The 12,779-nt window shown below is 37.6% G+C and overlaps 1 protein-coding gene across 10 annotated transcripts in view; it reads left to right on the top strand.

Annotated features, from left to right (window-relative positions):
- Positions 1-12,779, top strand: part of Dennd4a (DENN domain containing 4A) — a 103,890-nt gene that overhangs the window by 67,758 nt on the left and 23,353 nt on the right. For all 10 annotated transcript variants that reach the window (XM_052188043.1, XM_052188035.1, XM_052188042.1 and 7 more), the window contains 7 exons: positions 797-932; positions 1,226-1,432; positions 1,522-1,650; positions 2,099-2,240; positions 9,055-9,171; positions 10,197-10,328; positions 11,667-12,763. In XM_052188043.1, coding sequence (XP_052044003.1) covers positions 797-932; positions 1,226-1,432; positions 1,522-1,650; positions 2,099-2,240; positions 9,055-9,171; positions 10,197-10,328; positions 11,667-12,763 — 1,960 coding nt within the window. The remainder of the gene's footprint in view (positions 1-796; positions 933-1,225; positions 1,433-1,521; positions 1,651-2,098; positions 2,241-9,054; positions 9,172-10,196; positions 10,329-11,666; positions 12,764-12,779) is intronic.

The raw sequence follows: 12,779 nt of genomic DNA, 5'->3' as shown, positions 1-12,779 counted from the left end.
TCTAAGGCTGTATTTCCTCTTTTATTTACATTGCTCTTATTTTTCAATAATACTTTATTTAAATATTCTAGAACTATTTCATATCTGTAATTCATTGAATCTCAGTTTGTTTTCTTTCTTCCAAAAGTGAGGTCCTAAGCCCACTAGCTAACCTGATAAGCCAACCAAGACAATGAGAGTCTAGCCCAGAGTGCTGAGAGGTCACACCTGTGCTGCTGTTTCCTTCCTTTTAGGAGACAGGATAAATTATATATATGAAAAATGTTATGTTACATATATATATATGGTTTTTTGAGACAGGGTTTCTCTATGTATCTCTGACTTTTCTGGAACTCACTCTGTAGACCAGACTGGACTTGAATTGAGAAATCTACTTGTCTCTGCCTCCCAAATGCTGGGATTAAAGGCATACGCCACAACCCCAGCCAAATATCTTAATCTAAAGCAACATCATTACTGGCTACTTTGTGTAAAAGAATATTATTTTATGATCCCTTTATCACCAGTAACATATGCAAAATTACTAGCTAAGTATTTATATGAACACTAATTTTAAAAAGTTTGCAGAAATTGCTTTGGAATTTGATATCAAGGTCATTAAAATGTGTTTCCTCTTGTTTCCAGATATATTGAGTCTGTATCTATAAAAATAACAGTATTTATTTGTCGAGTACATTTTATAATCTGATAGAGAATTATAGTTAAATTCTAAGTTAACATGTTATTTTGTCATAATTCTTCTAGCTAGTAGCAATCTATTTGTGGTTGAAAGGCAATTTCTTCTTCTCTGAAACAGCTATAATGGATTTCCAGTTCTCAGGAACAATTTATTTGAGAGGCCTGAAGGATTTCTACAAGCACGAAAGAACAAACTACCTTCAAAACCAAGCAGTCCTGGTAGCCCTTCTCCCATGTTCAGAAGAACAAAACAGGTGCTTTGAAACTCTGTATTCTTCATGTAATCAGATATCAGACCAGAAGTACATCTGATGTTCATCTTCCCTTGATAACCTTTACTACACAGATATAACCTTTAACAGATGACAAGGTGCTTGATACCCTGACTATAGTGTGTAGTAATCAGACCTAAAACTTTATATTTCATATGATACAAACTCAAGAGGAGATTTTAGAATGGATTAATTGTGAACAAGCTTTACAAAACATGTACTTTCTATGTTCACCATTCAGCTTAATAAGGACACTGCCTTGGGTTTCTTTCTAGGAAATCAAATCAGCCCATAAGATTGCAAAGAGGTATTCCTCTATCCCTCAGATGTGGTCTCGGTGTCTGCTGCGTCACTGCTATGGATTGTGGTTTATTTGTCTCCCAGCTTATGTGAAGGTTTGCCATTCCAAAGTCAGGGCTCTGAAAACCGCATACGATGTGCTTAAAAAAATGCAGCTGAAGAAGATGGATCCACCCGACGAGGTAATCGTGTGTTCCCAAGTGTGCCGTTTATTGCAGACACCCGTGCAGAAGAGCGTTTGTGTCTTCTCACCTCTCACCTTGTGTTGCAGGTGTGCTACCGCATTCTCATGCAGCTCTGTGGACAGTACGACCAGCCTGTACTTGCAGTTCGAGTGCTTTTTGAAATGCAAAAAGCTGGTATTGACCCCAATGCAATCACTTATGGGTATTACAATAAGGTAATTGTTTGGATTTAATGAGAAAAAATATGCTTTTGTCATTGTACAACATTAAATTAGTAGCAAAAATAATCAGGGGACATTGGTATTTATTTTAGAATGTTCAGAATATAGTTCATAAAGTAAAACTTTTTTATTTTCTTCTTTTTTTAAAAGATTTATTTATTTATTATATGTAAGTACACTGTAGCTGTCTTTAGACACACCAGAAGAGGGAGTCACATCTCGTTATAGATGGTTGTGAGCCATCATGTGGTTGCTGGGATTTGAACTCAGGACCTTAGGCAGAGCAGTCATTGCTCTTAACCACTGAGCTATCTCTCCAGCCCACTTTTTTTATTTTCTAATGTGTTAGTAATCTACTTTTATCTTCTTTAGCTTGATTCAGATCCAGTGTATGTTTATTTATGAAAATTGCTTTATTAATTCTGTATTTTTAAATGAATAGGCTGTTCTGGAAAGTACATGGCCTTCAAGAAGTCGTAGTGGCTATTTCCTGTGGACAAAAGTAAGAAATGTTGTTTTAGGAGTTGCACAGTTCAAAAGAGCTTTAAAGAAACATCCACATGTTCCACAGACAGCGCTCTCAGGTAATTAAAGAGTTATAAGGTATGCGCATGGCTTGCTTTTTTCAAAAATAATTGGTTAAAGTTTATATTTTTAGAAAATTTTAAGTACCATAAAATACTGAATATTTGGGCTGGTGAGATGGCCGAGTGGTTAAGAACACTGGCTGATCTTCCAAAGGGCCTGAGTTCAATTCCCAGCCTCCCATGGTGGGTCATGATACCCTTTTCTGGATGGAGGTGTACATGTAGACAGAATGCTCAAACACTTAAAAACAAATAAACAAAGCATAAAAAATACTGAATATTTTCTGGGTTTTATGACAGCCAGCAACTTTTTAATAAAAATTAAATAAAAATTAACTATTATGCACAATTCTGGAAGCCTTCTGGATTCAGAATGTTTTAGAGGTTCCGTGTTTGTTTATGTGTAATAAACTACATGGGAGGCAGGAACTAAACCACTCCTGTTCCTGTAGAACGTACACACACAACCTTATGTTCATTTTATGTTGTGTCTGATGTACCTGAGACTTGGTATATGAGGTCATCTGTGGAATCTTCCACTTGTGGTGTCCTGTTGGTACATAAGTTTTAGGTTTCATCTTTTCAGATTAAGGAAATCTTGCCTGTATTAAACAATTCTTTCCATTTTAGAAAATACTAGATTCCACTTTCTCCAGTTGTTAAAGTATCAACATTTAGCGATCTTGTTTTAGTAGTCATAAATAATTCACAGTAGATTCTGTATTGTATCTGTATTTTGCTGAGTTGTGTAGCACTTTTCCCATTGGCTCCATAGTGGGTTATTAGCTTTAACAACAAACCCTGCTGTGTCACATTGGTCCTTCTAAACGCTGTCAAATTGGATTTTTTTATTTGAAAAGCATATTCTTTTATTGAAAAAGGAAGTAAAAACATTTTATGATAAAATTGAAGATTTATGTGGAAAATATTCCTGATAAGATAGAAAAGATATATAGAAAAACACGTTAAAATTGACAATTTTCATGGAAAATTAAAGAGTAAAGTGGCAGACATAAAAAACATTGCTAAATTAATTGAAAAATGAATAGAAACATTTTATGATAGAATTGATTTACATGAAAAATATTTCTGATAAAATTGTAGAAATGTAGAAAAACATGTTAAAATTGAAGATTATCACGGAAAATTTTATGTAGATATAATATTGGTAGGCATAAAAGTATTCCTAAATTGATTGAAAGTGGAATTATAAACATTTTCTGACCAAGTTGAAGATTTACATGGAAAATATTTCTGATAAAATTCAAGAAATATATAGAAAAACATATTAAAATTGAAGATTATCATGGAAAAGTATACAGATAAAATGGTAGACATAAAAATAATTCTATGTTGATTGAAAAGTGGAATTATAAAATTTTCAGGTAAAATTGAAGATTTACATGGAAAATATTTCTGATAAAATTCAAGAAATATATAAACACATTAAAATTGACTATTTCATGGAAAATTATACAGATATAATGGTAGATCTAAAAAACCTTTCTAAATTAATTGAAGGTGGAATTAAAAACATTTTGTGATAAAATCAGAGATTTACATGGAAAACATTTCTGATAAAATAGAAGAAATATATAGAAAAACATGTTAAAATTGAAGATTATCATGAAAAATAATGCAGATAAAATAGTAGACATAAAAAATTACTAAATTAATTGAAAGAGGAATTACAAACATTTTCTGATAAAATTCAAGTTTTACATGAAAAATATTTCTGTTAATATATATCTTTTTATTGGGAATTGAGTCCATTGATGTTAAGAGATATTAAGGAATAGTGATTGTTGCTTCCTGTTATTTTTGATGTTGTTTTTATGTTTATGTGGGTATCTTCTTTTGGGTTTGTTGGAAGAAGATTACTTTCTTGCTTTTTCTAGGGTGTAGTTTCCCTCCTTGTGTTGGTGATTTTCATCTATTATCCTTTGTAGGACTGGATTTGTGGATAGATATTGTGTAAATTTGGTTTTGTCATGGAATATCTTGGTTTCTCCATCTATGGTGATTGAGAGTTTTGCTGGGTATAGTAGTCTTGGCTGGGATTTGTGTTCTCTTAGGGTCTGTATGAGATCTGCCCAGGATCTTCTAGCTTTCATTGACTCTGGTGAGAAGTCTGGTGTGATTCTGATAGGTCTGCCTTTATAAGTTACTTCTTTATAAGTTACTTGCCCTTTTTCCCTTACTGCTTTTAATATTCTCTTTGTTTAGTGTATTTGGTGTTTTGATTATTATGTGCTGGGAGGACTTTCTGGTCTGGTCCAGTCTGTTTGGAGTTCTGAAGGCTTCTTATATATTCATGGGCATCTCTTTCTTTAAGTTAGAGAAGTTTTCTTATTTAATTTTGTTGAAGATATTTACTGGCCCTTTAAGTTGTAAATCTTCACTCTCTTCTATACCTATAACTTTTAGGTTTGGCCTTCTCATTGTGTCCTGGATTTCCTAGGTGTTTTGGGTTATAAGCTTTATGCATTTTGCATTTTCTATGACTATTGAGTCAATGTTTTCTATGGTATCTTCAGCACCTGAGAGTCTTTCTTCTATCGCTTGTATTCTGTTGTTGATGCTTGCATCTATGAGTCCTGAATTTTTTCCAAGGTTTTCTATCTCCAGAGATGTCTCACTTTGTGATTTCTTTAGTTTCTACTTCCACGTTTAGATCCTGGATGATTTTGTTCAGTTCCTTCACTTGATTGTTTGTGTTTTCCTGTAATTCTTTAAGGGATTTTTGTGTTTCCTCTTTAAGGGCTTTTTCCTGTTGACTCATGTTCTCATGTATTTATTTAAGGGAGTTAATTAGGTCCATCTTGAAACCCTCTATCGGTATCATGAGATAAGATTTTAAATCCAACTCTTGCTTTTCCGGTGTTGTGGTATCTGGGACTTGCTGTAGTGGGAGAACTGGGTTCTAATGTTGCCAAGTAGCCTTGGTTTCTGTTGGTAGGGTTCTTGCCTTTCACCATCTGGTTATCTCTGGTTCTAGTTGGTCTTGCTGTCTCTGTGTTGTTTGTTTGTTTGTTTTTCGAGACAGGCCTTGCTGTCTCTGGCTGGAGCTTGTCCCTCCTGTGGGCCTGTAAGCCTGTGTCCCTACTCCTGGGAGACCAACTCTCTTCTGGCAGGGTCTGTGCACAGAGGCTGTGAAGCCCGCTGACTCCCTGGCGCAAATGGCAGCCTGAAGACCTCTGTCCCAGCTGCTCCACTGATCATGTGCCCTGTGTGCTCCTAGCTGTTCCCCTCCAGAGAGAAGGTGGAGGAGATCTTACCTCTGTGCTCAGAAGTGAAAGCACTGCTGGGAGATCACTCTGTCCTGGCGGGCTGTGCACAGAAGGCTGTGGAGCCGCCTAGCTCCCTGGTGCAGATGCATCACAGAGCTAGCTCTTGAGTGCTGGGAGTTTGCTGGCTTGATTTTTAAACCCAGAGGCTTTGAGACTTAAAGATTTTCAGAATAACACAGGCAAACATTCATACCTATAAAATAAACTAAACAAAATCACAAGGGACTTTCAGGGCTAGTGACCTAGAGCCTAAATTAGTTGAGTCAGACCCCCTGAACTACTCAGGTAGCCTCCCTGTCTAAACTTCTTGTACCTGTCTGAACTGGATTCTTAAGCAGATGACAGTGACGGATGCTGTCATTTATGGGAGCATGGGAGCTCATGCACACACATTGCAGACAGGCACCTTTTGTGTACTTTTGTATATATTTATTATAGTACATTTTAAAACTATATTTGCTAGTCTGTGTTTTACATTGTTTTCAATGACATGTTTAACTGTCACTTTTTTATTTTCTTTTTCTTTCTTTTTTCTTTTTCTTTCTTTTTTTTGTTTTTTGTTTGTTTTGTTTGTTTGTTTGTTTTTTGAGACAGGGTTTCTCTGTATAGCCCTGGCTGTCCTGGAACTCACTCTGTAAACCAGGTGGCCTGGAACTCAGAAATCTGCCTGCCTCTGCCTCCCAAGTGCTGGGATTAAAGGCATGTGCCACCACTGCCCGGCTACTTTTTGATTTTCTGTTAGGCACTTGACCTTAAATTTAATTGCAAAATGTAGCTTTCTTCATTATTTATTGTAGAATGTATAGAGCACTTAATTCAAGTATTTAGTTCATAATAACACAGTTAACTCTAGGTAGCTACAGATCTCTTCACCATTTTAGGGGTGCCTTTTTTTAGGGCAGGGGATCAAATTTGTACACGCTGGGCAAGGACTCTGCCAATGAGCTGTACTTCCAGCCCCTTGACATGTTATTTTCTTGGACAGACTTTCTTCTTAAGAAATCTTATCTAGGGCTAGAGAGATGGCTCAGTGGTTAAGAGCACTGACTGCTCTTCCAAAGGTCCTGAGTTCAAATCCCAGCAACCACATGGTGGCTCACAACCCTCTGTAATGAGCTCTGACGTCCTCTTCTGGTGTGTCTGAAGACAGCTACAGTGTACTCATACGCCAAAAAAAAAAAAAAAGAAAAGAAAAGAAATCCTATCTGTGTCCGAGTTAAGAGTTACACCAGTGTCAATTTCCTGATTTTACCCTTATGCTGTGGTCATGTAGGGTATGGTTAGGAGGAAACAGGGAAAGAGCACCACCAAGAACTTTCTCTAAAATGTTAATTTTTGCAACTTTTAAATTAAACCCTTTTAAAAGAAAAAGTTTCAATTTAAATGCAGAAGTCCTAGCTATGACTATGACGTTACTTTCATTCATATACAGGACTTGTACATAAGGGCAGGCAGGCACTATGGTTCTGTGAGTAAAGGTACTTCTTGCCACACCCAATGACCTGACTTCCATCCCCTGCCCCCACATGGAAAGAGAGGACCCACTCTTACAAGTTGTCCTCTGAACCCCATTTGTCTGGAGGTCCACAACATGTCCATACATACACATACAATACAAATAAGTGATTTTACACAAGCATTAAAGCATTAGTATTGTTTTTGGATTGGGGGGGTGTTTTTTTTTTCAAGACAGGGTTTCTCTGTGTAGCCCTGGCTATCCTGGAACTCAATCTGTAGACCAGGCTGGCCTTGAACTCAGAAATCTGCCTGCCTCTGCCTCCCAAGTGCTGGGATTAAAGGTGAAAGCATTAGTATTAAAACCCACTAATTTTAACTTTTTTTTTTTTTTGGTTTTTTTGGTTTTTTGGATTTGGTTTTTTTGAGACAGGGTTTCTCTGTATAGCCCTGGCTGTCCTGGAATTCACTCTGTAGACTAGGATTTCGAACTCAGAAATCCGCCTGCCTCTGCCTCCCAGAGTGCTGGGATTACAGGCATGCGCCACCGCCGCCCGACTTTAAGTCTACTCTTAAGCCTAATAAATGTAAGCTGGTTGTGCTAAAATGCAGCATATTGATTCTTCCTTAGCTGACTTCATTCTTGATCCTACAGTGTGAATTTGATTGGTTATGGACGACAGTCTTGGGTTTAGTTCCTTAAAATGAAGAGATCTACTAAGTTTGCCTTTTTAAAAAAGCCTGGCTCAGAATACTGTGAAATCTAACAAAAATATCTTTAAAATTTCCTGTTTGTGATTTCTTTGGAAATAAGACCCAAAAGGTCCTTTAAGCGAAACAACTTAAATTAATATCAAAGACATAATAGTAAGTTCCTAAGTGATATAACCTCTTTAGAATTCTTTTATAAGTTTACAAAACTTTTATTTTTTATTCTTATAAACACAGCTTTGTGTTTTATAAATCTGGGAACTGGAAGTTCATACAAAAATAGTAAGTTACTTAAAAATCACGCATTCCCACACATCACCTGCCACTCAGAACCTTAGCTTTTTGGGGGGTGCTGCGAGGAGGGTTATCCTGAGACAGAGTTTCTCTGCCTTAACTGTTCTGGAATGCACAGAACCTGCCTCTGCCTCACGAGTACTGGGATTAGATGTGCACCACCAGGCCCAGCATTTTAAGAGTAATTTTAACACACTATATTTTCTCATTCCTATATATTTGTACTAAGGTACGGTTCTATAACTTCGGTTCAGTTTTGTCAATGAAGTTCACACCTTAATCCTAATTGAACCTGACTTTGTGGCAGAAACATTAGACATTGAATTTTATTGACCTATGTGTGCAAGTTATGAATTCCCTGTAAATTTCTCTTCTCCATTGCTTAGTTAGAACTCAGGCCAGACATGGTAGTCCACACCTTTAATCCCAGCACTCGGGAGACAGAGGCAGGTGAATCTCTTCAAGACCAGCCTGGTCTACAGAGAGAGTTCCAGGCCACTCAGGGCTATGGGAGATCCTAGCTTTAAAAAAACAACTCAGACTTTGACCTAGAAAGATGATAGACTTGAGTGACGAATGTCTGGCTTGTCTGCGTTTGGTGCCCACAGAGTAATGTGAATGTATATATTTACTTAACTGCAAAGTGGAACCTAAAGGAAATTACCTAGAAATTTTTCCTTTCATGTTAGTGGAGGTGAGTGCTGGGCAACCAACAAAATAATGCTTTTGACTTGAGATTATCTTAAGTCCATAGAAAATCTAAACACTGGTGCGTGCCCCCTCATTCTAGCTGGTTCCACTAAAGAAGTTTGTGACAGGTGCTGTGGGGATTGGCAAGCAGGCCCAAGATGTTAATCCACGCTCCATCCCTGGATTGTCACCACTCACCTGCATGGTGTCCTGTCACAGTTAGCACCTTAATCCTTAAGCAGGGTGTCCTGTTGGCCTAGGGATGTTTGCAGTTGACCAGTCTTCTGTCTGCTTGTTAAATTTGTATAAGAAATAATCTCAGTAAAAGTTTACGGTAAGCAGCATAGTATTTGTTTCTGTTTTTTGCTCAGGTGGCCAGTCTGATCTTGGATATAATTCATTATCTAAGGACGATGTAAGAAGAGAGAGTACATCTACTGAAGACATTCAAAGGGAAAAGGATAAAAAAGGGAGTGATTCTAGTTCCTGTAGGTATTGACTGTTAAATTGATTTTATGTAAGCTTGTGAACTTCCATGCATGGAAAATAAAAATAACTTTAAGTATAAAAGTACTAGTTTAGCCTTCTACTTCCTGTTATAATTACCTTCCTTCTCATTGATCCTCTTTACTACCTAGTACTCTCCCCCAAAAGCATCGTGTAGCAAGTGTTGACTTTCCAGTGTGAAACACTTTACAAGCAAATCCTGTTAAAGTGAACGCTGTGTGACTCATGTGAAAATACAGTAGAAATCTCTCTCTCTCTCTCTCTCTCTCTCTCTCTCTCTCTCTCTCTCTCTCTCTCTCTCTCTCCTTGTTAGAACAGAGCTCTTTTTCTGAGGTTTAATGCTACCTGTCTTAGGTCTATTGTTGCTGTGATAAAACACCATGAACAAAAGCAACTTAGGGAAGAGAGGGTTTATTTGGCTTCCATACCTCAAGTCACAGTCCACTGAAGGAGACCAAGGAGGGAACAAACAGGGCAGGGCTCTGGAGACAGACTGATGCTGCCAGAGACCGTGGAAGGGACCAAGCCTGGCCTCTCCTGACCCACAGTGGGTTGGGCCCTCTCCCGTCAATCACTAATTAAGAAATGCCCATAGGCTTGCCTGCACCTAGATCTTCTAGAGGCATTTTCACAATTGAGGCTCCCTCCTCACAGCTTGTATCAAGTTAACAAAAAACTAGCCAGCACTATACCTTTATTTAAAGCTTGTTGGTGAATTATGATTTTTGTTTTCCCTTTCTTTCCACTCCAAAATGTGTCTTTTACAACCAAAGAGAAAATATAAAATTCTGTATGAGCCTTATATATGACCAGCTCTTAGTAATTTGATCCACACTTGATGGCCTTGTGTGCAGTGAATTATTTGACAAGTGTGTGGAGAAGCAAATTAGTATATTCTTATCACCAGTTTTCATTTTGAAATATGTAAGACTAAAAGCCTCTCTTTACACATCCTGCAACATACATAAGTTTAATTTTGTTAACATTTTTATTTTCGCCTTTATAGTGTCAGAGAATGAGAGTACAAAAGGAAGTGCTGATTGCCTTCCTACTCTCAGTTACCAGAGTTCTTCCACTATAGTTCGCCTCAGTGGTGCAAATAATGACAGTGCTGATAAAGTACCTGGAGAGTGTGAGGGTAAGTCCAATAGTATACATTTGCATATACAGAATGAATTATATCTGTGTCTTCTAAGTATGTATTTTTAAATGTTTTAAAATTAGATTTTATTTTTGGTGGCAGATATCCTTACCCACCTAGCCCTCCTACTGATCCCAGTGATTATTTATTTTGTAATTGTCTTAATGCACTAGAATTATCTATTAAAATATATTTGTGTATCCTCTTCTAGTAAAACTAAGGAGCTTGGGTTTTGTGTTTTATAACATATTTGCTCAAGCTTTTATAACATGGCACACCTTGTTTTATTATGAGGGCATACTGCAGCCTAGCCTAATGCTGCCATTTGAGTTTGGACTGTTGAGACTTTCAGAAGGGACAGTGCAAAATAGGGGAGGAAAGGAGTGACTCTGAGAGGACCATATATACCTAGCCAACTTCTAAATGAACCATATGCTCTTGTAATCTAGTGTAGTTCCTGTTTATTCAGAGACAAATTAGAAAGGCCTTCAGATAGTTTAAGAAACTAATACCCATAGCCATGGTGATACATGCCTTTGATCTCAGCACTTGGGAAGCAAAGGCAAGCAAATCTCTGCGAGTTCCTACTCCTCTTGGTCTGCTTAGCATGCTTCAGGCAGCCCAGGCTGCTTAGTGAGATAGTGACTCCAAATTTTAAAAAAAAGCCAACAATCAATGTTTTTCTTTTTAAAAAATATTTTCATATTGCAATACAGAAATCTCTATATTAAAACAAAGGTAAATTTACTTAATCTACATATATAGTCAAAAAAGATTTAAAGATTTAAAAATAATTTTTACATGTGGATAGAATTGATATAGTTACCACTGGTTTGATTTGTATTGGAGCTTGTTTTCCATTGTAATAAGGAGATAGCTTAGACTCTCAAATTCATCTAGCATAGTTACAGTTCTACAGCTATTACTTAATTTAGTATAAATTTATTAGTGTTAAAATGTAAATCATAGTTGGTAAGTTTCTTTTATAAACAATATATTCTACGTAAATCATAATTGGTAAGTTTTTCTTTTATAAACAATATATTCTAATGGCTAGAAGCATAGACTTTCTCATTAGACAATTTTGAATTTGAATCTGAGTCCTGTTACTTAAAAACTGTATAACTTTAGCTAAGTAGCTTCTCTCTATACATGTCTGTTTTATCTGCTCTGAATGTTAGGATGTGTATAGCAGCAAAAGCAGTAAACTGCCCAAAACAGTCCTGTCAGTGAGCACCTGCTGTCTTCATTCCTGTTACTAGTATTTTAAATATTTAGGATGACATATTCGCAGAGTACATTTCCATAACTGAAAGCACATTTCTTGTTTTCCAGAAAGCACACCTGAGCTGCTCCTAGTGCCATCTCTTGAGGACACAAATGAAGCACCAAACACTCCAGGCAGGTGCTTCAGGAAGAGACATAAAAGCGGTGAGGAGTCTCATTCGCAGCAGCAGATGCCTTGGGGAAGCAGGAGCCGTAATCTTAGTGGTGGGGTACTGATGGGACTTATGCTGAACAGAATCAACCAGGAAACAAACCCTGGAGATATGGTTGAAAAATTAGGAGCTGATGCAAAAATTCTTTCAAATGTTATCTCAAAAAGCACAAGACCAAATAGTCTTGATATTGGAAAACCACCAGTAAGATCAAAGAGAGACAGCCTGGAAAAGGAGTCTAGTGATGATGACACACCTTTCGACGGCTCCAACTGCTTGGATAAAGTGGAGTCTCCTGTTATCTTTGATTTAGAAGATTTAGACACTGAAACAGATGGATCAAAAGTGGGATGTGTCGTTGCACAAAATCCCAAGAGGCTTCAGCGTATGAACAGCAGCTTTTCAGTAAAACCTTCTGAAAAAACAGATGTTGTAACAGGATTTGACCCTCTCTCACTTTTGGTTGCTGAGACGGAGCATCAGCAGAGAGTGGAAGAGGAAGAGGACGAAGATGATAGCAAGAGCATCTCAACACCATCTGCCAGGCGCGATCTGGCTGAAGAAATTGAGATGTACATGAATAACATGAGCAGTCCTTTGACAAGCCGTACGCCAAGCATTGACTTACAACGCGCATGCGATGATAAGCCAACCAGTAAGAAAAGTCCAACACTGGTCAAGGCCTGCAGAAGATCAAGCCTGCCTCCTAATTCTCCTAGGCCAGCGAGACTCATGAAATCCAAAAGTTACACCAAGAGTGAGGAAAGACCCCGGGATAGACTGTGGTCCTCACCAGCCTTCTCGCCCACTTGTCCGTTTAGGGAAGGATCTCAAGAGACAGTAGCCCATTCATCACCGTCATTTAACTTAGATGCACTGCTGGTACCAAAACTTGACGTTCTAAGGCACAGTGTGTTTACTGCCGGGAAAGGCGTTGCGGAGAAAGCAAGCAAATGGTACTCAAGGTTCACCATGTACACCACATCATCTAAGGTAGGTTTGTTGGCAT

This window comes from Apodemus sylvaticus, chromosome 7 (assembly GCF_947179515.1).
Source record: "Apodemus sylvaticus chromosome 7, mApoSyl1.1, whole genome shotgun sequence".
NCBI lineage: Eukaryota > Metazoa > Chordata > Mammalia > Rodentia > Muridae > Apodemus > Apodemus sylvaticus.
Note: the sequence above shows the minus strand (reverse complement) of the source record. Positions and strands in the feature narration are given on the sequence as shown.